This window comes from Dermacentor variabilis, chromosome 10 (assembly GCF_050947875.1).
Source record: "Dermacentor variabilis isolate Ectoservices chromosome 10, ASM5094787v1, whole genome shotgun sequence".
In the NCBI taxonomy this organism is placed as follows: Eukaryota; Metazoa; Arthropoda; class Arachnida; order Ixodida; family Ixodidae; genus Dermacentor; species Dermacentor variabilis.
In genome coordinates, this window is record NC_134577.1 from 67,483,575 (window position 1) to 67,511,251 (window position 27,677).

At 48.5% G+C, this 27,677-nt stretch overlaps 1 protein-coding gene across 1 annotated transcript; it reads right to left on the reverse strand.

The window, feature by feature from the left end:
• Positions 1 to 289: 289 nt before the first annotated feature.
• Positions 290 to 5,634, reverse strand: LOC142559602 (uncharacterized). Its single transcript, XM_075671181.1, has 4 exons — positions 5,104 to 5,634; positions 3,747 to 4,397; positions 2,684 to 3,069; positions 290 to 2,095 (listed from the first exon to the last, which is right to left on the reverse strand). Exons 1-4 carry the CDS (start codon positions 5,617 to 5,619, stop codon positions 1,687 to 1,689), a joined length of 1,962 nt encoding a protein of 653 aa, XP_075527296.1. The 5' UTR covers positions 5,620 to 5,634; the 3' UTR covers positions 290 to 1,686.
• Positions 5,635 to 27,677: the final 22,043 nt, after the last annotated feature.

Sequence of the window (27,677 nt, forward strand, 5' to 3'; positions counted from 1 at the left end):
AACAGGCGGAGCAGAAATCGCAGAGCAAGCAGCCGACAGCGCGCAGACACGGATGGGGACGCGAACCCACCGCGAGAGCGGGCTTGAGCAAGCGCCGCGCGACAGACCAGTTCTGCAATGCCCGACAGAAGAACGAACCAACAAGGGACTGCAATGACCTAGTAACCCGTAATGACGGCGAACGTCTTAACAACCGAATTGTGAAGCCGAATTGTGTAGTGCAGCACTCCGTGGAAGCCATAACCCTCTCAGTTGCTCCAAGTATTGTTCTCAATTTCGATCGATGTTTTCTTTACCGCTTGCGACAATTGTTAACTCTACGTAACATTCCTAACAAATTCATTTAGCGCGCATCTTTTTACTTGTTCAAGACTGCGCTCTTGTTGTATACAATTTATGTAAAATAGTACCATAATGTTGCGAACAGTGTTCCTTTTTCCAAAGGAACACAACCACATCTTTTTTTGTAGATTGCATTTTTGTGCCGCAACCAGTCGAGTAATATTTCAAAGAGAATCGTCGCTGTCGATGCAGACGGCTTTGAGGAGGCAATCTGTAGGGCAGAAACAGCAGAATTGATGCGCTTTGTGTCTCGGTGGGCTCTTAACTATCACAGAGCACGGTTCGGTCAGGGGGTCGCGCATAGAGGGAAACATGGATTCGTTACCCTATGCTGCAGCATAATCGGCCACACAATCTGCACGTCTGCTGCACATTCTTGCCGTATGACGTGGCAACTCCCCCGGAGCATATCCACCACCGTCACCCTCATCTATGGCCCCGGGCAAGAAATACGCATTCCAGTAATCTCCAAGCACACTGTACTGCGTTGCTTAAAGAGCTCACAGTTCTACGCTCTCAAGTGACAGGCAGCGTCTGCGAAGGAACAAAACAAGGACATCAGCTACGTTTGCGTCGCTACACCATGTGTAGTGGAAAATGCCTGTAGTGTTTCGAAATTTGTAAAGCAAGCACGCGTAGGTTTATATCCCAGTGACATGCACTACTAGACTCACAAAAACAGAAGCATCTCGAAAATAGACGCGTAACGCACAAACTTGACAGTCTGGTAGCCTTCACCATAGGAGGCCAAGTCGCCACAAAAAAAGAATAATAAATAAAGGGCATCTGGTACTCTTTCAAATCACCCTATTTGCACAGCTCGTGTGTCGAGCTAATAATGTCGGCACACCATTTCCACAGACCCGTGAGCCAGTAGTGGTATCTGCGACGCACTGGAACTGATTATCAAAAGTTGCACATGTGCAGTATTTCTGCGCACATCCTGACGCGCATTAAGATTTACGTGTATGCCCCGCAAAGCTCGAACACCATGGCAGTCTGCAACTGGGCACAAGCATAACGGTGGCTCGCGTCGACCGAAAGTGCGGTTAATTTAGCACATCGCGCATCGACACGCCTGGAGCTAGCGACAGTGCTAAAAAATTAGCAACGCTATCTAAAGAAGGAATTTACACGCCTTCGTACAAGTTCGATAAATTTGGTTGTCGTAAATGTTATTAAACACCAAGACACAAATCTTCCGAAACGGAGGCTAAAGTACAAATTAACACGGCCACGACACTTCCAAAGAAGTCACAGAACCGTGAAGAGAAACTAAATAGAAAACTGGGGGAAAACTTCCGAGAACATTCTGCCGTTGTCCCAAAGCGCAGCCTCCTCCCGTCAGTCCAGCTGGTTGCAGAACACCGCCGCTCGCATCGGACTCTCCTTGGCGCAGGCGTAGGCCTCGCTGAAGCCGCTGAGCAGTCGGAGCATCTTGTTGCCCTTGGTCAATTCGGCCGAGCCGCAGTGGCGGTACACGGTGGCAAAGAAGAACAACTGTCCCGGGCTCAAGTCCTCCAGACCGGCCAGGGGCAGCTGCTTCTCGGTGCCGGACGCCTCTCGCATTTCCTCCAGAAACACTCTGTAGGCCATGTGGATGCCGGCCATGGGAACCGCGAGCGAGCTCCCGCCGTTCTTGGCGGCGCACTCGAGGAAAGCGATGATCGCCGGTGGAGTGGCCGTCTTCGGGGCCTCGGCGAAGAAGATCTCGGCTGTGAGCGACCCCAAAGACGTGCCCAGGGAACCGTACCTGCAACCCATACGACCGTTTGAGGGTCTCATCATCTCACGTGACCCTCCCTATGAAAAGGAGCATTTGACGAAGCATTGAAAAAAATGCATTGGCCAGTTAGCGGTAAATGCGAGAGAAATACATCTATGAATGGTTCACCGGGTGTTTCAGCCTACACTTACAAAAATTTTTTAAAGGTTACCTATGGAAGATAGCCCAATTCTAGTTCATGAGGTGTTGTATACTCGAGGCGGCGGACACTACTTCCGCAAGAATTTGAAATGCATAATGGACTATTTAGCAAAAACTTGCTAATTAAGGATTTAACTAAATACCTCGTGCCCCACATTGCAGTATGCAAACTCTAGCCTTGGAGTTCGCAAGGTGGATCCACTTGGAACGAATTCTCAGGATGGCACCAGTTTCGAGATATTAATTCCCGAACTTTGCGGACAACTGCATAGGCGTTCCAGTCCCTTTTGTGCTTGCATACATGAAACGACGCCTTGTTTACAAGGTAACTTGTAGAGATCGTGCTGGGCAGATCCCGGACTACGGTTATCATTCCAGTCATGCCGGCAGCCAAGTATGGCAAGGCACCCAGACCTGATTGCCAGCGGGGTGTCCGGCTCGTAGTAGGGAAAGTTGAGCACAAGCGGCAGCATCGCGTAGGCCACCGAGCGGTCCTTGTGCTCGCGGAAGTAGTAGCCACTCCGGCTGTAGAGCTCCGAGGACAGGTGGTGCGCGTACAGGGCCACGGCGACGTCCGGCTTGTCCTGCAGGAGTACCTTGACCCGGCGCAGGTTTTCGGGGAAGCTCGCGCCCAGGGTCGGCAGTTGGAAGAACTGAGCGTTCAGCGACGGCGATTGCGAGCTGTCCAGCAGGCTGTAGAGCACCGACAGGTTCTGCCAGTCGTAGACGCTGTCGGTGAGCTTCTCGAAGAAGATGCGCCGGACCACCTGAGCGATGTGGGTCACGTCGTCGCGCATGGCCTGCAGCGAGAGAATTCAAGGAGAAGCTTTTTTTACCACAGAGCGCTGCAGTGACCCAGTGCCATGCGTATGGGGAAGACCACATATAAGGCATTATCCGTAGTAAAGACGAAAGGGGGGGGGGGCGGGGGGGAGTACTTGCAGAGCGGGAAAGTAGCTGGTCAGAACCAAGGTAATGTTATTTTCCGTCGCTTGGATATGCTAATTATTTTTCATTCCGCTTAATTACATAAATAGTCTTAATTAATCAGCCTCTCAAATATATTGACTAAATGAAAAATATGAAACGCGTAAATGAGAACATTGTAGAGCAACACCAAAAACTCCGGCTACAACTTTCTGTTGTTCAATACGTGCTGCATAAATTTTTTTTTCAAGCATGAAGAAAACCCGCCAATAAAGTGCCTGTGTAAAGCGGCAAATCGCCCGGAAATTAATTGTCGCCGGCTCCCACTAGCGACAATTTATCTTTTTGTCCCGTTCTATTTGGTTTTACATCCCTCCCTTAGTGTCTCTAAATAAACAATTTCCCTGGCGTTTTCACTGGTTTCATTGTCCACTTATCCGTACGAGTGTGACTAAAAACAACTAGACCCTTCGTAGCTTCTTATTCTCATCCGTACCACGTAACGTGCACGCAAAAAAGAAAGAAGAGCGCGTCCGTGGGGAAGAAGCACCTTGGTGAAGCGCCTGGCCACGTAGTCCTTGATTGACGCCAGGCCCATGAGATCCGAGAAGAGGTCGAAGCAGTGCACCACGTAGCTCTTCAGGGGCCGCTCCTCGGTGCTGTAGTAGCCGAGGGCCATCGCGCGGTTGCCGTACTGGGACGCCTCCTGGGCGGCGCGCCATCCGAGCAGGAGCACCGCGTCCGACTCGTTGGACGCGACGTGCTTGAGCAGGCGCTCGAACCACCGTCGGTCGGTGGCCAAGAAGGCGACCCTCGTGCTGCCCGAAAGGGCTCGCTCGGGAAACACCTCCGCGAGCGAGAGGCGCCAGCGCTCTGCCAAGCCGTCGCCGGAGTCCGACATCACGGCTTCCGCCACGCCCGAGCCAACTCCAGCCGAGCCGACGATGGCCTCGATGTGCTCCTCTTCCAGCAGCATCGTCCCCTCGAAGTCGTCGACGACGGCCACACCCTCCGTTGCATTGCGGAAGACCTTCACCAGGTCGTTGAAGAAGGTGGCGTGGTCCGCCCTCCGTTCCAGCCTCCGCCTTCGGTCGCCCGCGTATTTCTCCATGTCCGTCGAAGGTGAGAAGGTGACGTGGAGATTGCCGATGCCGACGTTCTCGATCGTGTACTCGAGCGGTGCCGGCCAGGCCAGTTTGCCCTGTTGAAACGATCGATGTTATATTGTTATCGCACATTCAGCACGTTCGCGTAAAGTAAGTTGCTCGATTTTTGCTCCTCCAAAGATGGCGATATGTGTGGCAGGTTCTAAGCGTAGGCTCTGGTGAGTCCGTCTTTTATTAACCGACTTCACTGATCATCATTTACATAACTTAACCTAAGAGCGAACACGTATATATTCTTGATATAAACGTGTACAAAGCACTTAAGTATATTCCCCACACACTTCTACCTTTACCCAGATATCCATCTTAGGGAGATTGCGCAGATATGTGCAAAAATGTGAGAATCAAAAGCTGTATAGCATGTCCGAGTAACTCAAGGAGGCTATTTGTGACCGCCCCGTTTCAACGGGTATGTCAATAAATGATCATCCTCATCATCGCATCTATCCCCACACTTTGAACTGTATGGGAGAAAAAAGACACCAAGCCTGCGTGAGCTTGTTAAGCTTTATGTACCCTACCTGTGATTTTTTTCTTGCAAGTTACTTGTGGGTATCCTGTACCCACAAACGTTGCTTCAACGAGTGTTCGTTAAACCGCAAAATTTAGAGCTGCACATATATGATCATAGAAGCTTGAATCGGAGAGGCATTACTTGTGCTGCCATGTCAGTTAAATAAGCACTCCTGTCTGATCCTCTCTTGTCTTACCTGCGCATCGCCGCATAAAAGCGCAGGTTACCTGCAAGTACAGAATGCTGTACACGGCATCCGGGTGAGCGTTCCTCGCCGGCCAGTCAAGCCGCGCTTCCTTCATCATGCCGAGCAGGGTCTTGGTGTTGTCGACATCCGCCGCGACCACGTCTTCGCAGTTCTTGTAGAAGACCCACGCCTTCTGGAGGGTGTTCTGCGAATCGTACGACAGGAGGGACGCGTTGTGCGCGGGGAGCACCAGGTCGTTGCGGAACGCCTCGTAAGCCTCCCGCCGGACGGAGACGTTCTCGCCGGCGAGACCTCCGCAAACAAACTCGGCGAAGTCTGTGCAGGGAGGTACGTCGCGCCGGATGCTCTTCGCGTAGGCGTTGGCAAAGGCGTGGCAACCCGGGGTGTCGCAGGACGTCGACGAGCTCTTGGTGTTTCGCGGCCAAAGAGCCAGCGTCACCAGGCTGGCGGTCGCGAATATGATCGCCAAGGCGACCACGGCGACGATCAAGATGCGCAGGCGGGATTCTGGACTGGAAACTCCGCCAGAGAGCATGCCGGAATGGGTGGGCGGCCCAACATCCTGGAATGGAGGCACGTTATGGACATCTGATGTGGCTCGAGAAATGGCGCGGTGGGTGTTTAGTCGGAAATTTTCGGTAGCGACTCATAAGAGGGCGCTTTAATTGGGGGGTCTCTTTCCTAAACGTCGAACGCTGAAATTTTCTCATTAGACGACGGCCAAACCTATGCGAATGAATTGTTGCATTTTGAAGACAAAGCGGAAATCTGGCGACTGGAAGAATATTTTTTTTACTTCTTAGTTTTTGCTAAAATTACCAAAAGTTGTTTTTACAAACGATATGAAGCGCTCAGTTTACAAATCAGCAAGTCTGCACGCGAAAGCCTGCCATCCCGCACGCACATATGCACGCACTAAAGAAACACTGGAGCTATCGAAGTTTTATGGGCTGCGCCCATTAGAGCACGTAAGCCGGACAACTTTCTCGTGCTCTTCTCAAGAAATTTTGACAGTGCTTACGAGGGTTTCGTAAAGGTCCTCTACACACGAAATATCAGTATCTAATATAATTGTGATATCGTTTTCCATTACCGCGTTACTGCGTCGGAAACTTGAGCCCGGCCGTGCGCTGTGTTTTCGCGAATTAGTTCGCGTTGTTGCGACACGCAGCACAAAGGTCAGTTCGCTCGCCGCTGCTGCCGCGCTTCCTCACCGCATCGTTTTGACAGTGAATTTCCGCGGTCATCGAGTGACATGCGTTCATGTGTGCTTGTGCGCGCGTAGCACCATGCTTTTTAATTTATTTAGTGTGCCTATGTTTACAAGTTTGTACGTCCGATAAAACTAAGATCATCGCTTCGTATAGCTAGGTGTCCACTAATTTGCTGTTGCAATCGATGACTCGCCTTTCGAGTGAAACTGCGACGTTGTTGTTGTTGTTGTTGTTGTTGTTGTTGTTGTTGTTGTTGTTGTTGTTGTTGTTGTTGTTGTTGTTGTTGTTGTTGTTGTTGTTGTTGTTGTTGTTGTTGTTGTTGTTGTTGTTGTTGTTGTTGTTGTTGTTGCTTCTTCTTCTTCTTCTTCTTCTTCTTCTTGATTACACGGGCGTTCTTATCGAAAGAGAAATTTAAGAATCTGCAAGTTAACGGTTATATCGTAGCCGATACTCCACGCCAGCATATACGGATGTGTTTATGTTTGATTGGCTACCACAGTATTAGTTGTTTGCTTGAGTTATAGTTTGACCGCAAGACGGCGCTAAAATCGTTCCTACTACCACGCAACGTGCCGGGTAATCCTGTATTTCGCAATATGCTAACGCCGTTCACAGTTAAGCTGAAACTTTTTTTTTTGTCGTTTGGCGCTTATAGAGAATGCAAAATCAACACAGTTCTGTGCAGCCAGTTGGTCAGCGTATGAAACGCGAACGGAGCGAAGACTAAAAAAAAAGGCCACTCACTTTCCCGGCAGCGGCGTCGACCATACGGTTCGCGGATGCCATGGTTTGGCCCATGATGGCCGCGGGGTCCGGTGGAGGCGCAGTCGGGGCTGTCTTGGACGCCGCTACGCTTTTGCGGCGCCCACTGCGGTGCTGCGACGGCTCCGTTCGCTTGCCCTTGTCTTCCGAGCGTCTTCGGATCGGGTTCGTTTGGAACGCCTGCGACGTGACGTGAACGGCTTGTTGGTGTTGCCGGTGTTTCACATTGTTCAGCGTTTTCGCTTTCCGGAAAAAAAAAACAAAGACAGACAGAAACTACGCCGAACGTTTTCTTTCTTTCGGGACTCGGTTTTTAACCTAGAATGGTCGCTGACAGCAAATTGCACGGGTAACTTAGACGGCGATCGACGCGAAGCCGCTAACCAACATGCCCACCGACGCAAAAAGCCGGGCGAAGTCAGAAGCACTAGCAGTTGCTACGTTTTCTTTTCTAATGCGCTAGCATTAGGAGTGTCGAGTGGGAGGTGTATCTGTGTGAAGAGTGGGAAGTTGGTCACGTGGTAGAGGTATAGACGGCATGAGAGAGCTTGAAGGAGTGTGTGAATATATATATATATATATATATATATATATATATATATATATATATATATATATATATATATGGTGTTTCAGCGAACACTCTTAAAATTTTTTAAATGTTTCCTGTGGCAGATAGTTCAATTCTAGTTTATGAGCCGGTTTACTCGAAGCGGCGGACACTACTTGCACAAGAAATTGAAATGCAAGATTGAATAGTTAGCAACATTCACTAATTACCTTTTTATGTAATTATCTTGTGGCCCAATTGCAGTTTACCAATTCTAGCAGTGGTATTCGCAAGGCGGATCAACTTGGAACGAATTCTCAGAATGACACCAGTTTCTAGATATAAATTCCCGAACCTTGCGGAGAAATGCATTGGCGTTCCAGTTACCTGTGTGCTTCAGTGCATGAAACGACGTCCTGTTAACGAGTTAACTGGAACGCGAATGCATTTCTCCGCAAAGTTCGGGAATTTATATCTCGAAACTGGTGTCTTCCTGACAATTCGTTCCAAGTTGATCCCCCTTGCGACGACCACTGCTAGAATTGGTAAACTGCAATTGGGCCACAAGATAATTAGCTAAAGAGATAATTAGTGAATGTTGCTAATTATTCAATCTTGCATTTCAATTTCTTGTGCAAGTAGTGTCCGCCGCTTCGAGTAAACCGGCTCTTAAACTACAATTGATCTATCTGCCACAGGCAACCTTTAAAAAAATTTTGAGAACGTTCGAGGAAACACCCCGTATATATCAGAGCATTGCTGAAGCTATGCGGAACACGACTCATGCTACCTAAACCATTCACTCGAACAATTTCACGACTACGTCATCACCTGGAGAAGTCACTCTGTGCGGCTGTTTGTAATAACAGAAGAAGAAACAAGACGTATAACGAACAGGGATCGTTCCGTAATTCCGTCCTATAGTTGGCAGATGCAACTCGCAGGGTCTCCTTCGCATGTGCGCCTGCGGTTCAGACACCTCATACTACCATTTCGAGCTCCGCTGCATTCGCCCCCCCCCCCCGCCCCGTCATTTCATCCTTAAAATTGCGCGCTCACCTTTGACTTCCTGCGTAACTGCCTCAGGTCCATATCGGAAGGTTTTCTCGGAGGCTACTGCAGTCGAGAAGCAGCGCACAACAGATACGAGCACTACGCGCGGTTCCGCGATCTTCTTCACTGGGCTCGAGCTCGCGTTCTCGGGCCTCGCGGCCTTTCTTTCTCATCTTCGTCTCTTTTTATAATTTCGTACGTAGAAACATGGGAAGTGTTACGTTTCGCCTACGACGCGCGGTTTAGCCGGCGCGATTGCAACAAAGCGGCAGACATTTTGGCCCGTTCGGCGTCGCCGCTACGCTCCCCGCCAGGCGTTTCCAGGCGTTTCCAGGCATGTTCCGATGCCACGTGTCTTCATGTGCGTGTGTGAGTGTATGTGCCATTGTGCCCGAACGGCGGCGATGCGACAGCAGGGGGTCACCCTCTCCTTCCAGTCATTGTGCCCGACCAGAGGCGCTACGAGAGCCGAAGTTACCTTCTCCTCCCAGTCTTTGTGCCCGACCGGCGGCGCTACGACAGTGTGCATTGTACAATCACGTGCTCGTCTATTGAGGGGTTCCTTCTTGCCCTCAACGGCGAGAGTATAAAAACAGCTGCCCCCGGACGCCAAAAGGAGGGCTCCGATTTCTTCTGTTGAGTAAAGTGCTCTCCCGTCTCTCTACTTCGGTCAACCTGACCGCCAACTCTTTGCGATGTTAAAATAAACAAGTTGTTTTGTTGTTACCAGTCGACTCATGCTTTGCCGGGACCTTCGGATGCTTCCAGTTGTACCCCAGGCCGCCAGGCCAACGCTACCCTTGGGGCTTGCGACCCAGGTACAACCACGGGCGTCAGCGCCGAGTTCCCAACCGATCGCACCAGCGGTGCGACCACAACAACTCGCGCCATCGGTGCGATCCAAACAACCGTTGCCATCGGTGGGATTCAAACAACTGTCTGCCAGCGGTGAGATCGCGACAACGGAGGCCAGCAGCGAAGAGATGCAGTTGACTGTATGCTGAGCAGCTCAACAACGATCCGGGAGCAGTGCAACGAGCCCTGTGTGATGACTGGTTGCCTGCAGCGGAACGACTGCGCTGGACTCTTGGCTGCGAGGTTTGGTGAGTGCGGGACTTTCTTCTTCTGAGCTTTGCCAGGCTTTTGTTAGTGTCAGAAACAGAGCTGGTAATTGTGGTTGTCGTTGCTGCCGGGTTAGTTTGCGGCAAGACAATAATAGGCAGTAGAGAAAGCAGCATTCAGAGCAGCCATGGATTTGAAGTCGTTGCGCAAACCGAAATTGCTGGAGCTTGCAAGAGAGTTGGGTCTGGATGTCTCAGACAAACTCAGAAAACCAGAACTGCTAAAGGCTATTCTTGAGTTAGAAGCTGAGGATGACGAGCTGTCGGAATGCCTTGAGACCATTGAGGAAAGGGAGACTGCAAAAAGACAGGAGCGCGAACTTAAAGAACAGAAAGAAAAAGAAGAACGCGAAAGTAAAGAACAGAAAGAGCGAGAGCAACAAGAGAAAAAAGAAGAGCGTGACCGTCAACACGCTTTGGAAATGAAGCGTCTCGAGATAGAGATGGAACGCGCTCGTAATGGAAGTCAGGCACACGGTGCAGGAGAACGCGTATTGTTCAAAATGACTGACCTGATGCGGCCGTTTAAGCTTGGAGAGGACATTGGTTTGTTCCTGGTTAACTTTGAGCGAACGTGCGAGAAGCAGGGGTTCTCTCGGGAAACGTGGCCACAGCGCTTGCTCACTTTGTTACCCGGCGAGGCGGCCGACGTAGTCGCTCGCTTGGATAGAGAGGAGGCAGAGGATTTCGACAAAGTAAAATCGAGTCTGCTAAAAAAGTACCGGCTGTCTGCGGAGGCGTTCCGTCGGAAGTTTCGGGAAAATGAGAAAGGCAAAAGTGAGTCATATACAGAGTTTGCGTATAGGCTTATGTCAAACATGCAGGAGTGGCTCAAAGAAGAGAAAGCGTTTGGTGACCACGATAAAGTTCTGCAGTGTTTCGGGCTAGAACAGTTTTATAGTCGGTTACCGGAGAACGTGCGATACTGGGTCTTGGATAGGCCAGACGTTTGTACGGTGGCTAAAGCCGCTGAGCTAGCCGAGGAGTTTGTGACGCGTCGGGCTCGCGGAGCTAAGGACGGTCAAAAGGGTGAATTTGGCTCGATGTTTGAGAGGCCGAAGTTCACACCCATGAGAGCAAAGGGGAACACGCGTAGTGCGCATGCGAGTGGAAGCAGTGCGACCGAACCTAAGGAGACGGCGGCAGCCGAAGCCGAACGCAGAAAGCGGTTCGAGATGAGGCAAGCGCGCGTTTGTTATACGTGCCAGAAGCCGGGTCACTTTTCGGCGCAGTGTCCGGAAACAACACCAAAAGTTGTGTTTTTTTTCATTAGGCAGCACTGACGAGAACATGAAGCTTCTCGAGCCTTACATGCGAGACCTCCTCGTGAACGGGAAAGGGTGCCGAGTGCTTCGCGATTCCGCAGCTACAATGGATGTAGTTCACCCATCTTATGTAGAACCCCATATGTTCACGGGCGAGTGCGCATGGATCAAGCAAGCCGTGGAAGCTCATAGCGTGTGTCTGCCAGTAGCAAAGGTGCTTATTGAAGGACCTTTCGGAGCGCTTGAGACGGAGGCGGCAGTGTCATCTATGCTGCCCCCCCAGTACCCGTACCTATCTTCAAACAGGTCCGATCACCTCCTGCGCGAGAAGGGGCTTTTGTTTGGTGAGGCTAGCGTTCAGGCCTTAACCAGGTCGAAGGTTCGGGAGCTCGCTGCAAAGGCGGTAGTTGCGGGGCCGACGTTATCGAACAATGAAAAAGGGTCAGAGGTGCAGCAAGCTGACGAACTGAATAAAATTGAGCCTGTAGCGTTGAAGGCGCCAGATACTGGAGAGGAAACGCCCGACACGGGAAAGTTAGAAGAGCTATCTACTGATTTGCTCATCGCGCCTACGTCAGACGGACTTGATAGGTTGCTAAAAGTCAGCCGGTCGGCTTTGATAGCCGAGCAAAGGAAGGATGGTAGCCTAGAAAACATACGCTGCAATGTCATGGAAGGTATCGCCAGGAAAAATGCGCGTTTTGTGGAAAGAGGTGGAGTCCTGTACCGGAAGTATCTAGACCGAAGAGGAGTGGAGTTCGATCAGCTGATCGTGCCTCAATGCTATCGTCAGGATCTGTTGCGCTTGACGCATGGAGTTCGTGGTCCGGACACCTAGGAGTTAAGAAAACTAAGGACCGTCTCTTGCAAGAGTACTATTGGCCAGGGTGTTTTCGGGACGCAGACCACTTCGTGAGGTCATGTGACACCTGTCAGCGGGTGGGCAAACCAGGGGACAAATCGAGGGCGCCGTTGAAATTGGTACCTATCATTACGGAGCCTTTTAGACGGCTCGTTATTGATACAGTGGGACCTCTGCCGGTAACAGCCACGGGGTACAGACACATTTTGACTGTGATCTGCCCAGCGACAAAGTTCCCTGAAGCAGTGCCGCTTAAAGAACTCAGCTCAGTTGAGATAGTCAATGCACTACTGTCCATATTTGCGCGAGTTGGTTTTCCTGCAGAAATCCAATCAGATCAGGGCACAGTGTTTACTAGCGCTTTGACGACAACTTTTCTCGAAAGGTGTGGGGTAAAGCTGCTACACAGCTCAGTGTACCACCCACAGTCGAATTCCGTTGAGAAGCTCCACTCCGTCATGAAGCGCGTGTTGAGAGCCTTGTGTTTTGAACATCAAACTGACTGGGAGCTGTGTCTGCCTGGGGTGATGTTTGCATTAAGAACCGCGCCGCATGCAGCTACGGGGTTTTCGCCAGCTGAACTGGTGTACGGTCGCTCGCTTCGGTCTCCGCTTCGCATGCTTCGAGAATCATGGGAAGGCAGGGGCGACGACCCAGTCGTGGTGGAATACGTGCTTAAGCTCCTCGAACGCTTAAGAAGGGCACAGGAGTTGTCAGGTGAAGCAATGGCAAAGGCCCAGCAGAGGGCCAAGGTTTATTATGATAGGACCGCCAGGGCCCGTCGTTTTGAGGTGGGCGATGAGGTCATGATATTGCGCACATCGCTAAACAACAAACTAGACGTGCAGTGGGAGGGCCCAGCACGAATTGTTCAGAAACTGTCGGACGTTAACTACGTGGTAAGTCTGCCAGGAAAGCGGAAAGCACAGCAAGTTTACCACTGTAATCTGCTCAAACCTTATAGACAAAGGGAAGCAGTGGTGTGCATGATGGTAAACGTTCCTGAAGAGCTTCCGGTCGAGCTTCCGGGACTAGGCTCAGTGACGAACAGGGAAGACACCGGTCAAGTCATTAGTGACCTTATCAGTAAAGCACCGCTGTCGCCTGAGCAGAAAACCGAACTACACCAGCTATTACAAGAGTTTCAAGGTCTGTTCTCTGAGAGGCCTGGTAGGACTTCTGTACTTACTCATGATATAGAACTTACCTCCCCAGAGCCAGTACGATCCAAGGCGTATCGGGTGTCACCCCGCCAGAGCGATATTATGGAGGCTGAGGTAAAGAAAATGCTACAGCTCGGTGTTATTGAGGCAGGTGAGAGTGATTATACCTCCCCTTTGATTTTAGTTGAGGTACCGGGCAAGGAACCTCGTCCTTGCGTCGACTACCGCAGACTTAATTCCATCACTAAGGATCAAATTTATCCGATCCCTAACATCGAGGAGCGCCTTGAGAAAGTTAGTAGCGCTCAGTTTATTTCCACCCTAGATCTTGTCAGGGGTTATTGGCAGGTTCCACTTACAGAAGAGGCTAGTAGGTATGCGGCGTTCATTTCACCAATGGGAACATTCCGTCCTAAAGTGTTGAGTTTTGGTTTGAAGAACGCGCCATACTGTTTTTCAAGCCTCATGGATAAAGTGTTGCGGGGACAGCAAGAATTCGCTTTACCGTATCTAGACGACGTAGCGATATTCTCCGCATCCTGGTCTGAGCATATGGCACACTTGCGGGCAGTGCTAACCCGCCTGCGCGAAGCGGGCTTGACAGTCAAGGCTCCTAAGTGCCAGTTAGCACAGGCCGAGGTTGTCTACCTCGGTCACGTGATTGGTCAGGGTCGTCGCCGCCCCTCTGAAATAAAAGTGGCCGCTGTGCGAGACTTTCCGCAACCGCGCACAAAGACCGATATTCGGTCGTTCTTAGGTGTCGCCGGCTACTATCAGAGGTACATCCCCAGGTACTCTGATATCGCGGCTCCCCTGACGGATGCTCTAAGAAAGACAGAGCCTCAAACAGTCGTCTGGGACGAGACAAAGGAAAGAGCTTTTAGCGCCCTAAAGAGTGCCCTAACAAGCCAGCCTGTGCTACGATCGCCAGACTATACAAAAGGGTTCGTTGTTCAGTGCGATGCTAGTGAGCGAGGCATGGGCGTTGTACTGTGCCAACGGGAAAATGGAGAAGTAGAACACCCCGTCCTGTATGCTAGTCGTAAGCTGACCAGTCGTGAGCAGGCGTATAGCGCCACCGAGAAAGAGTGTGCATGTCTCGTGTGGGCCGTTCAGAAATTGTCATGCTATCTAGCCGGCTCGAGGTTTATCATTGAGACGGATCACTGCCCTCTCCAATGGCTGAAGACCATCTCTCCCAAAAATGGCCGCCTCCTGCGCTGGAGCCTCGCTTTGCAACAATATTCCTTTGAGGTGCGTTACAAAAAGGGGAGTCTCAACGGTAACGCCGATGGCTTAAGTCGAAGCCCCTAACGTAGGAATCAGCCTCAAAATTGTTTGTTACTGATGTTTTTCTTCCTGAGGCAGGATTGTTTAACATATTGCTTTTGTTTAGTGTTTCAAAGTGATGATATGCTTTCTAGTGCAATTTTCCAATTTGTGGAGGCGTTCTGAGTGATGCTAGACTACTGTAAGGAACTAGGCAGTGGTATAAAAAGGGGAAAGAGCCTGGCAGGGCTTAGTGAGGGTTGTGCCGTGCTTGCTGACTGAGCGGTTGAGTTTCAGCGTAGTTCTAACGCTTGCCGGGAACGAGAACAAGAATGTGAACTCTCCCGAAGTCACTTTGCAGTGTCCTGTGCGAACCTGAACGAGAGAACGAGGCCTTCTCTGTGCGCTGCGCTCAAGAAACGTCGAGGGACGCCCGACTTCTGTTATGAGCATCATCGAGCGACATCCCTCCGGACAGCGGATGCAGTCCCCTGTCCATCGGGATCTCCTTCCCCCGGCGGGGCGGTCTGTTACGTTTCGCCTACGACGCGCGGTTTAGCCGGCGCGATTGCAACAAAGCGGCAGACATTTTGGCCCGTTCGGCGTCGCCGCTACGCTCCCCGCCAGGCGTTTCCAGGCGTTTCCAGGCATGTTCCGATGCCACGTGTCTTCATGTGCGTGTGTGAGTGTATGTGCCATTGTGCCCGAACGGCGGCGATGCGACAGCAGGGGGTCACCCTCTCCTTCCAGTCATTGTGCCCGACCAGAGGCGCTACGAGAGCCGAAGTTACCTTCTCCTCCCAGTCTTTGTGCCCGACCGGCGGCGCTACGACAGTGTGCATTGTACAATCACGTGCTCGTCTATTGAGGGGTTCCTTCTTGCCCTCAACGGCGAGAGTATAAAAACAGCTGCCCCCGGACGCCAAAAGGAGGGCTCCGATTTCTTCTGTTGAGTAAAGTGCTCTCCCGTCTCTCTACTTCGGTCAACCTGACCGCCAACTCTTTGCGATGTTAAAATAAACAAGTTGTTTTGTTGTTACCAGTCGACTCATGCTTTGCCGGGACCTTCGGATGCTTCCAGTTGTACCCCAGGCCGCCAGGCCAACGCTACCCTTGGGGCTTGCGACCCAGGTACAACCACGGGCGTCAGCGCCGAGTTCCCAACCGATCGCACCAGCGGTGCGACCACAACAACTCGCGCCATCGGTGCGATCCAAACAGAAGGTAGCCTTGTGCCTTTTTTTTCTCATCTTCCTTTTTTTTTATACGCATGTAGAAACATGTGAAGGTGGGCTACGTTAGAGCCGGCTATCCCAAAATCTCAGAGTCACTACCTAAGGAAAGCTACACGAGTAATGCCGGGCTGTTGTATTGCCTCTTAAATATGGAACGTGCCCGCAAAAGCTGATTCTCGAAAGTTCTAATTAGAAGAAATACGTTCTGAATTGCTTCTCGACTTGCACGGAGTTAAGTATTGGGCACTTCAAAAAAAGGCAACGTAAACAGGGCCACGGTATCCTGGACCTAGGAAGGCACCCACTTCAGGGCGACATGTAGAATATCAGCGGCTCTATTTTTTTTATTTTTATAAAGTTTATTTCATCATCATTATCAACGTAAACAGTAAAAGGGCCTCCGAATTTAGTGGATTGCAGTGGGGTTTCTTTTTTCTTGTTGTTTTAGTTGTTGTTCCTTTTCTTTTATCGCGTACTCTAATTTGTAGGGTACAAAATTAAGAACGATCCTGTATGTTTGTCAGTTCATTCGTCCCGCCTTACTTTACACTCCACGATGTAAAGTAAGATAAATGTACATATATTTGCCAGCTGAGGCATTTTTGAAGCGCTTGAGGGGATTTCTAGCTTTTCAATAGACACCTAGCGCGCTTGCCCATGTTGGCTTAGTATACAAGAAAGTGCCGAATTGCAACAACTTCCACAAGACTATCAAAAAGTCAAATGCCACGCCAACGTTTGCAACCTTCCAGAATGCACGAAGCGGCCCGAAGCGTACAGGAAAGACGAGCCTTTTTTGTTGCAACGAGCTAAGCTACCGCCATGTATATTATGACGTATAGTCGACCCCCGCTACCAAAGAACATATCTCGCGAAAGGTTTATGTCTTCGAGGTGGCCGAATACCTGTCACTACAGGCTTGCTTCAGCCTGTACGCTGCAGCGTAAAAATGGGGACGTAAGCGAAACAACGCGTATGGGCTTAGTACACAAATGATTGCACTAAACGTGCCAATATAATGCATGTACTCTAAGCACAAAGTGTAATCAAAAACAGTAATCAGAACACCTGTTCCTAGTAATGCTTCATGCAAACGCTTCGTACCGGATATAATAAGCATGGTGCGCAGCCTGATGCACTTTTGGGAGGCTGAATTAGGCCACTGTTATCCATGCAGGGGAACACGCAACAAAACCGTCTGGTTCCGGTCGGCTTCTTCGCGTTCCAACGTATGCTCAAATAGTAGCACAATCTAATGTCATGGTTAGCATGCAGTATACCTCACAATGCACGAATACTACTTGCTACTTTTGAGCCCACGAGGCAAGACAATATTTTTAGGCCAGCTAGTGAAGGTGAGATGGCCTTAGTGAACCTTTATGGGCGGCAAATAGCGTCTCGTTTCTTCGTTTTTCGCGATACTACGCATCCTATGATTCGGTCATTTATGCGAGTCGCTTTGCCTGATTAAGTTGTTTCTTCAAATGTTTTTCTTGTTTATGCTTGTGGGGGTTCATGCAATAAGTCTACTTGGCGGTTCGTTTCCTGACAGTTCGGTTTTCCACTGAATACGTTTACTCCGTGCGGCGTAAAGCGTTATAGAAATATTTACTGTTCCCGCTATTTCCGCCTCCATTTTGCCCATCACTATGCATTAAATGGCCAGGCGACGATGCACTAAAGCGAGTTCGTAAAATGTATATATCCCTTTTCTGCAAAACATTTATTATAAACTTCATAATGAAACCATACCGGAAAACATATTGCAAAAAAAAGAAAGTCTGTCTTCTCTCTTCTGGTAACTATCGCCATTGTTATGTGCCAGAGACAGTTGAAGGTCGTGTTATTAGCTGCAACAACGCCATGCTATTTTAGGATGACCTTCGACGAACTTTAAAGAAAGGATGTGAAATCAACGCTCATACTGTGCGATGCCTGCTGCCAAGCTCTGATGATAATGCACCTTTCGACATGTTTCTTTTTCACATGGGAATGAACAGTTTGTAGAAAATGCGAACGAAGGACCGAAACGCCGCAACGGTTGTACCTACAAGGGTGCATTTCTTCCTGATGTCTGTGCACATAAAACATGTTTATGATGGACTTCATATTAAACCAGACTGGTACTCCATTTTGGTGAAGTGCCTATGCTTACCATCCTTCTAAAATGAAGCCAACGTTTCCACCCAAAGTATGAACACTGCCTTTTCAGTGTGTGAGTGTCACTGTGCCCTCCATTCTATGGCCATGCACAAATGGTGAATATATTATCGGGTTGCATGCTACGTAACAAATACCAAGAAAGAAAAAAAACACTTATACCGTTGCGGAATGTGTCGTACTCTTGAACTTTGGGTCTAGGGTTCGAATCGCGTTGTGGGTGTTTTTTTCTTTAAGTTGTAGCATCACTTTTTCTTTTCGCGTTTGACTTCTGCCGCACTTGCTCTTTTGTCCTAAGCTTCCCCACCACGCCTGACACAGAGCGCTATTGCGCATGTGTCACCTTAGCAGAGAAAACACAACAATACGCGCGGAGACGCGCATATTGAGCTGTCTGCCAGTCGTGGCGAAGTGAGAGTTGATTTAAATGCAACTCACTCAGACTGTGCGGATAGAAGAGCGATCTGGGCCGACGAGATGTCTACCGGCCAGCACGAGGCGCGAGAAGGCGGCATGAGAAAGACTTCAAAGAGAAAGCGCCGTATAAAGAAGCGCGGTAAAGACCGAAAGACGGTGACTAATGTAACGCAGCCAAAGACGGCGACAGGCCCAAAAAGCCAGGGCGCGAGGAGAAGAAAGGTGTGTTCGTCGTTCGTCGATTCTCGGGAGTCTTTCGCAACCGTCGCTCTCAATTTCGATTGGCGCGTTGCACTTTGCCTGCACCGGTGGCAACCTGCAGCACGAAGTGCCTCTTGCACTTACCACACACAAAGCCAACTGCTCGGAGCGCAGAAAATTGATATATTCCTTGTGCATACGTACGCGCCAAAGATCAGCTTGCCTCCAAACGACATAATCTGCGCGCTACTGCGTCATTTATTAGTTGCAAGGAAAATATCATGAAGACACTTGAAGAACGGTTGACGAGCACTGGTCTTACGTGCCGGCCGTGTCATGGATCCGACTTCTATGCCGAACTTCTCTGTAACTGATCACGTACGCACGACCCAGATTACTTTCGAAGTTTGCTCCAACATACTTTTCTCGCCTACAGGCTGCAAGTCTGTCGCTTGTGGTCCTGCTTTTCTGTGCTCGACGTACTTGACACGCCATGTTGTGATAATGCAATTTCAGGTAGACTTGAATAGAATATGCGTGAAACGACGTGGCGTAGACTTGAAGGGCTCGCAGCTCGTAACTGCGCTTTGGTTATTGCGGCTTACTACCTAGCACAAAACCCGACTGGTATTGACTAGACGTCTCCCCCTTGGCAATCAATTATACTGCATTATAGAATTCCACGCGAACGCGTGCCGAAGACGAGATTCGTATGTGACGTGCTTCATGCACATGCCGTTCCCATAGGAATGTATATATGACTGAGGGGACGGAGGACGAAGGAACCGCTTTTCTTGTAGCAACGTCACTGAGCACTCTAGGGATTCTTCCACTGACGTCGACTACAACGGGACACGTCGGATAAGTTGATTCTTCTACATCCTTCGCAAAAACCAGGCACCGGAGCAAAGTCTATCGAATGCCACATCTGAAGTCAATCCTCTTGGATTTTGTGAAGTAACTGATCCCACAGACCCTTTTCGCGCAGTGCAGAAAGCAACATCGCGTGCATCTTCCTGATCCCAAGGTCGACAACACTACCTTGGTGACATGGCGCTGAGCGCAGTGACGATGATCGAAATAGTCCTCGTAACGCTTCGATTCTGGCCGGAAGTAGCCTGTAGATCAACCGTGGAGAAACACGAAACTGCGGAGCTCTCATCCCTGTCGACGAAAAGAGCCGACATTATCCTGGTCTCCTTCAAGCAGCCATGGAAAGCAACACACACCATGTTCTCGCACCTCTTCGACGGGACGGTAACCACGTGGCACGTTCCGAACAGAGAGCTGCTCTCCTACCTCCAGAAGAACAAATTTCAAGGCAAACGAACTATATTGGTCGTTGCCGATCCCAGCGCTCACCTCGAACATGTGTCAACGCTTTTTGACTCGGCCGGGGTTAGAAATATCTGCGTCACATGGCTGTTCGTAAGATTCCACTACGAAACCCAGGCACATGTGAGAAATTCATTGCCCACTCTCTTCCCATGTCAGGTTGTTGGTCTCCTGACACTGAACGGCACACAAGTGACACGCATTGCATGGCCTCTCACATTATCCGTAAGCCATAATCCCTCTGTAGGAGAAGTACGCTTAAAGTTGAAGATAGAGAGCCCCAGTTTAAAACATATTTCTGGGCAGCGATTGACAGTGGTCTGTCTTAAGGGCTTGTATTATGGCATCGATGGACATTCATGCATGCATCCCTCTCTCCAACTCTTTCTTCGGTTCCTGCGCGAAGCGAACGTGTCGGTCAACGTTAAATTAGCTTATAACATTAGGAGTTACATAACTTTAAAGGAACAGACTATTTCTAACAATTTGGATATTCTGTTCTTTGCGACAAGACTGCACGAGAGTGATGCTGTGGATGTGGACTTTCCGACAATATTTGTCGCCCACGCAACGTTCTATTCACGACTCAATGACCACCGCGTCGTCACGCTCTCCGAAGTGGTCTACAGTTCCTGGCAACTTTTCGCATCGGTCGTTGCACTTCTCTTGTTAGTTGCAGTTGTGCTAGCCAAAACGGAGAACATTGAGCGTCTATCGTTTCAGAGCATCGCCGACACGGTTATGCTACTACTAGCAGCGGTCCTGGCAACCGCTGTCTCACAGCCAAGCAGCGCTTCGCGACGTGCCATAGCTGGAATAGCGCTGTACTATGTGTGGTTCATGGCGATTCTACCACTTTCCTCGTATTTCCGCAGTGAGCTCACATCAAAAGTCACGATTAAGCAACCCGGAAACCGGATCGATACGCTCCGAAAGCTGGAAGATGCCCTCGACGGTCACAAAGTCGCCCCTTGCTGTGCCTTCCGCACGGCCATGCACCAAGACCTGCGACTTAACATTTCGACGGAAGTCTCACTCCTATCCAAGTTGCAAACGGCGTTCAAACGCCACGGTGACTTGGTCAATCGCCATTTTATCGACTGCCTTCGTTGTGCTCTGAATCCTGAGCGTGTCTGTTACCACATGTTTGAAGAACCTTGCGATATGCGACATCAAGTTCCAGAAGTACGACTCTTCAAAGAACATTACAAGGTCCTCCTAAGTGGTTTCCCGATGCATAAATCACTGGCACTGTACCGGCCCTTGCGAAGATTTTTTTACGCCATTCAAGAGGGCCGCCTGATAAGCGAAGACTACCCCGAATGCAATGATGGAGAGATATCTGACGGTGTTGAATTTGAACTCGTCGGATTCTTTTTGCAGTACGCAGTTCTGCAGGTCTTCAACTGTGTCGTTCTCGCGATTGAAATTTTAGTGGTGCGACGTTCGCAGTGCTTATCAGTATTTTCCGCCCGCCCATCGCGAGCGTTACGCAGTTTGCGTCGCAAAGCGTCTGTGGAGTAAAACTGTTCGAGACAAGAGGAAAAAGCGTACCACAAAGCAAGATACGCCATCTAGTTTCTAAACGTTACCTTGACTTTCCTGGAAGATGAGGTGTGTTGGCGTCACTGCACAAGTTTGCAGCCAAACATTTTCTGGACCTTTACTTGAAGCCCTCCACTGACCACAAACTGGAGCTAGATTTGGCAACACTGTCACCGCGTTAATGTGGATATGGTCGGCGGCGTGCATTGAAACGTACACACTCACACTTTGCTATTTGCAATTTGCGCTAGTTTTTAGGTAGTAATACACCCTGACTGCAGTGAACTCATTTGATATGGCCCTCTTATGACACGATTTCGCAAGAAACGCGCCAAACGTTCCTACTGTACGTGAAAGGAATGCACGCCGCAATTTCTGTTCCGGACACTTCCATGGTACTTTTCGTGCGCGCACTTCTTCCCTTTTGTCCACTCTATTTGCACTGCTGCTGTGCAACTCAGCTTTATTATATTCTTTCACTGGTTATAAAAAATGTTGGTGCTCTTTTACGGCCATGTAAAAGCGGCTACTTCGGCGCACTCAACTTCACCAATTGTACGCATACACAACCGCCTTTTTAACTTATCTTTGAACTACGAAGTAGTTATTACTTTTAATTAAACAGGGTGCGCCACTATCAGTGACAGCGTGCTGGCAGGATTGCCATATGTCCTCGCACGCGTTTATTTTTATCACAGAAACAGGAACGCTATAGCCTTCAAGCACAAAGCTCTCGTTGGATGATTACGTGCGTGCAAATTATATGGAATGATTCCAATTATTTAAGGGCCAAGCTTATTGCGTTGTTTTCTTTTGTTTAAGCACATACTGGACCCCTACCTTTCCTGAAGCCAACAGCGCCAAGCGAAAAAGGCGCATCATATATTCCACCAGCAACTCAGTGGCTTGACGTGCGGCGTCTAACAACTCCAATGCGGTGCGGTTGTGGTCACGTTGCTGCGGTCGCGGTTAGCCTGCAAGACCTAGCAATTGCAACGCCATTGTAGTGGATACTATTCCGGTGCGTTTATGAAAATTTTCATCTTCGTTTAAAAAAAAGAAGTGCTGTGTGCGCGTGCGATGAATGCGTGACGTCAGACGAAACGACATCTGCGAGAAACAAGGATGTGTTTCACTTGAAGGAAGAAGATCATCAAGACACGTGAAGAAGCAGTGACAAGTGCAGGGCTTGCCTGCCGGATGATCCTGGGCTCATCACCTATCGTCCGATCATTTTACCTCTGCTAATGGAAATCGCTGTGGTAAACTAGAATACTTGGCTTTCCCCAAATGTTCCGTAAAGGAAGCGATTGTTTCCAACAAATGTGACATTCTGTTCCTTTCGACGAGTTTGCACGAAAAATGGCGTTCCTGATGTTGCTATTCCTACAATCGCTGACATTAAAGAGACGTCCTATTCTTGAATCCATAGTATCCATAGTGTTATTGCACTTTCTGAAGCGGTCAGAAAGTCCTTGAAAATTTTCGCATCGATTGTTGCACTTTTCTTGCTAGTTCCACTAGTGCTGCCGAAAATGGGCTTCGATTTGCAGCTAACTTTCGATAGTGTAACCGACACTGCAACACTGCTGCTTGCTGCAGCCGATCCCCTTCACAGTTGAGCAGAGTTCCTCGCTCTGCGATAACTGGACTAGCACTGTACTATCTCTAGTTCATCGATTTTCTCACTTTACTCTTATTTCCTCAGTGAAATCATATCGAATATGACGCTTAGGCAACCCAGCGACCTATTAAACACGCTCGAGTAGCTGGAAAATGTCCTCGAAAGACGCGATGTTGCACCTTGCCCTAACTTCAAAAAAAAGAGCAATGTTGGAAGAACTAAGACGCAGCACGGCATTGAAAGTCTCGCTAAGGTCCAAGCTACAAGCGGCATTTAAACAACACGGTGCAAAAGAGGCATTCCAGTGCCATTCAAGTGACTGTCTTCAATGTGCTCAGAAAACAGATCTTGCTTGTCGAGACACATTCGAGCAAGACGGCAAGACGCGACAAGCACTTGGAAAAGTTCGAGTATCCGAAGAACCTTATCAGACCAACCTAACCAACCTCCACATGCAAATATAACTACATTCGTATCGTTCATTGAGAAGACTTTTCCATGCCATTCAAGAGGACCAGCAGAGTAACGAACATTATTCAAAATGCAATCACGAAACCATTGCCGGGAAGTGCTCAATTTTACCTCGCAGAGTTCTTGGTGCAGTGCGGAATTCTGCAGGCTGTTATTGTACTTGTGGTTGAAATATCAGTGGCTTCATTAATCTTGACGATATCGATAAGTCTTGAATATATCAATGAAAGTCAACGGCATGCCCGAATAACTTGTTCAGTACTAAAGGGTCTAAGTTAGGCTACGACAGAAAACCAGCAGTGGGTCCCGAAACGCGGGAGCATAGCAGGCGAAACATTATTTGACTCGTTGTCAAAATTGACCCATTGAGATTTGGAAACTCAGCTTACTCTATTTGTACTAATGCGTATGGGATACATAATATTAGTTCTGAAGAAAAAAATTTGGCAGCATGTTACATTCCTGTAGCACGTAAAGGCGAAAGTAGGCTGCACACGTAGTAATGCATTAAGTTATGCGATTTCAAGACATAACGAGCCGCAGCGTCAAGAAATGGTATGGCGCTGTAGGCCGACCTCCTCAACGACATTATGCGAGCACATGATGCAATTCCTAGTTTCTTTCGTTCTTTGTTTCGTTGACTCTTTCTTTCTTTGTTCTTTCTTCCATTGTTCCTTCTTTCTTTGATCTTTCGTTCGTGTCTTTCTTTTCTTTGTTCTTTCTTCCGTTTCTTTATTCGTATTCAGCCATTGCATATTTGCTTGCTTACGGGCGTGTGAGCCATTCCTGATGGTGCCTTTCTTTTTTTCATCATATTTTTTTGCATTACTGAACTAGATGCCGCTTTTTTCGGGTATGAGCCATTGCAACGGGCCACTTAAGGCTTTCGCCTCAATAATTGTACATTTCTGCCTCTTTTCCGGCAAATAATAAAAAGTTATTCCATTACGTAGTGGGCTCTTATCTGTAATGCCGACTGGATCTAGCTCTCTTTAAATTCTGAGACACTCACTTGTCGATTGTGCCTTGGAACAGCGTACAGATAATATATGTTGTATCGCATAAAACCGCCATCTCCAGTTTGATCCTGCAGCATCGACGATAAGGGCTTCGCCATCTACTCCTCCATCGCCCGAGAGACGCGATGCAAAGGCGATGCTTATAATATGAATTACATGCAATCGACTCCAATATTCCTTTGTCACTTTTAATATTACTCGGCCCTTGGTCATTGTAAACAGCACAGAGAAAACCTTTCAACACACTTCAACAATTATTTTAAAGAACAGTGATAGTAAATGTGCACCAGTACCATATCGCTACACCTGAGTAAGCGCAACCCACTTGTACAATTTGTAATGATGTGTGCTTTGTGTCTAACATGTGGGACCTCTGTGTGATTTCGCATACTTCTGAGTGTTCTCTCGTGAAGCTATTATGTCATCAACGTATTTTACTTATTTGCAATATGTACATCTTTTACCTCATGACAGACTCGTGTACGTATTCCGTACTCTATATATTGTGCGTAACAACTTGTCCTCGCGTTCGGAATTGGTATGCTCCACTATGTCCAGTACTACTATAGATGCGAACTTCATTTTCTTCTTATAGCAGACTCTGCTGCAAACTTTCCGTACTTTTGACGTTGCCTTTTATGTTTTTTCTATCCGTTACTATGCGAAAATGATCAGATATCATAATGAGACTGCCATTATATATCTTTTATTTTAATATCACTAGAAACCAGTAGCTTGCAGCTCGCCGTCAATATCTTGCAGTGTTTGTTGCCCGCCTGTCGATCGCATCACCCACATTGCTTCACCAAGCTTTTGAGGCAAAAAAAAAGTCTGACTAAAGAAGAACTAAGGTCAACTCAAGAATTAACCGGATCCGGTTTCTCTAGATACTACATTGACTTTCTCCAGATGATGATGACGTGTGTTCGCCACTTCTGTACGAGATTACTTTCAAACCTTCGCTAAACTTTTCCTCGGAGCATTCTACGGCACTCGAAAGAACCATGGCGTCTCCTGAGCCCTCCCTCGGCAACGCTGCGTGCGCAAGATAAGCATCACCTTCTAGAAGGCAAGTCTTTCGGCCGATAGACGCAGAAAACAAATCCCGCTAAGACTTCTCCCGTCTGCGAAAGACTGCAGGCGAAATTACGTGTTGCTCTAGCACAACACTCGTTCTTCGTTTCCTTGCGGGTATAACGGGATCACAGATTTCTAAGAAATGCACAACTTTGTTATCTCTGTGATCTGCGTATTTCGCTGCGAACTCGTGTCGATCGCGAAGGTGTGCTTGGAGTGCTTCCGCTTTATGCGTGTCTCTTATTGTACTAGCTGCCGTTCTCACCTGCGCATAAGTACTTTGTACATCGTGAAATAAAACATTTCCTTTCATTCATGTGACTCAGTTCTTTTTCTTTTTCATTTCACGTTTTGCAATCTAGACTATAGCGAACTGCCGCACGAAAAGGGGCCGACGACACTCAAAGACGGTTTATTTCATTTTTGCCGCGACCCAGACGCTGCAGAGCAACATAATAACAAATAAATCTGCGGTGAGAATATTTCCCTCCAGCATTTGTGGCAGGCGCCTATAAGCTAGCACAGTGGTGGGCGATATGATACAGTGGTGGGCGATATTGGTGGTGGGCGATATGATACAGTGGTGGGCGATATCGGTGGTGGGCAATATGATACAGTGGTGGGCGGTATGATACGGTGGTGGGCGATATCGGCTGCGTGACAGAGAAGAAGCACACGTGGCGTTATAATGATCTGCACGTGCGCAGCTATGCCACAACAATCGCTTTCGAGTGCCACTTAGATCTACCCGCTGAAACGTTATCATCACCACATTTGCATTTTCAGAATTGTGAAATGCGTACCGCTACAGAACGAATTGAGAATATTTAAGTCTAGTCGGGTTTGTCACGTTAACAGAATACGAACTCCGTGAGAGGTCTTTCTACGGGAGCGTCAGATACGAGCACGTCAAATGTTTCATTTCTACAGCACACATGGAAAGCACCCTTCCAGGCACGCAGAGTATTTTCTGCATGTAAGACAATATGAATAACAGCGTAAGACGCAAGACGTAAGTGCGCTACGCGATGATATTCTGATACCGAGGGCAAGCGCCCGGACATCCACCTTCTAACGCGTCTTACTGAAACACCTCACATATATTGTTCAGACTTGCAGCACAGATCCACTCAGAAGAGTGTCAAGGTATCTGGGACACATTTGAAGTATCATTATGTTCCTAGTGCGTTTGCTTTTGATGCACTTTCTTGGCATGCACAGTTGTTCACACGGCGTTTGAAGTGGCTGTACACAACGACATAAAATAGCACGCTGTTGATTGATTGTTGAATGCTTTTTTTTCTTCACCTTAGAGCCGTGAGACCGAATTCTTCCTTTAAATAAGTAGTCACTTGGTGCACCTAATCCTTCTACATATGGTGATATTTGTCCGTTAAACGCATTTCTTGCCGCGAAATCTCTGCGTCGCTAAACGAATAAAACGCTTACGCTAGCTGATACACCCGACAACATTATGGGCTATTTATTGTTGGCTGGTAGTGCACGACAAAGTTCTAGAGGTTCACGTCACCGGTCGGTGCTGCTTAAGAGCGGGCCGTACGCCGAGGGAAAGTAGTTAGCCTGAAAAAACATGTTTCACGACCTAAAATAACGAAAATATTCGATAGAAATTAGGCGGCCGGTGCTTCTCTCAGACATGCAGCCATTAGTGGACTATATTTCTTAAGATGTTTTGCGTTGCCGTACTTGTAACTTTAAGGTGTTGCGCCATATCGTAAAGCCATGATTTCATGTCATGAATTTGACTTGATAGTAATGTTATTTCCGGCGAAACGTCCTTAAGGAAAGATAGCTGGACGCACGGAAGAGAACAAATTGGAAGAAGAGTCCGTGAAAAAGCTTCTGCGGGTCGCCCGAACCTTGCAACTTGCTGTCTCCTAAGTGGAATGCTATGAAAGCAGCTCGCTAAATCCGAAGAAAATCACTCTATTTAGAACAATAGATCTCTATCGAAGCACTGGTGTGGTGATTGGATAGCTGACGATACTGCGGATTATTTTAATCGCAGAACGTACCCACAAAGTTAATTGTCCATACATAGAAATGTCATTAGGACCGGAAAAGAACTGAAACCACTGCGAGGGATGGGGGGGGGGGGGGGGGGAGTCCGTTTATATTTTTTCGTTTTCTAAGCACTGGTAAATTAAGGGAAAAACAAAAAATTTCATCATAAAGTTATACTGGCAATCTACTGCTGTGCAGCATACAATTCTAGAAGGCATGCACGAC

What these genes read in the sequence shown, in the direction of transcription:
- LOC142559602 (XM_075671181.1), bottom strand. Translation starts at nt 5,619, where the DNA reads ATGCTCTCTGGCGGAGTTTCCAGTCCAGAATCCCGCCTGCGCATCTTG. An exon ending in TGGCCAGGCGCTTCACCAAG is followed by an intron (nt 3,070 to 3,746) that starts GTGCTTCTTCCC and finishes CTCTCGCTGCAG; the next exon opens with GCCATGCGCGACGACGTGAC. An exon ending in GACACCCCGCTGGCAATCAG is followed by an intron (nt 2,096 to 2,683) that starts GTCTGGGTGCCT and finishes TATGGGTTGCAG; the next exon opens with GTACGGTTCCCTGGGCACGT.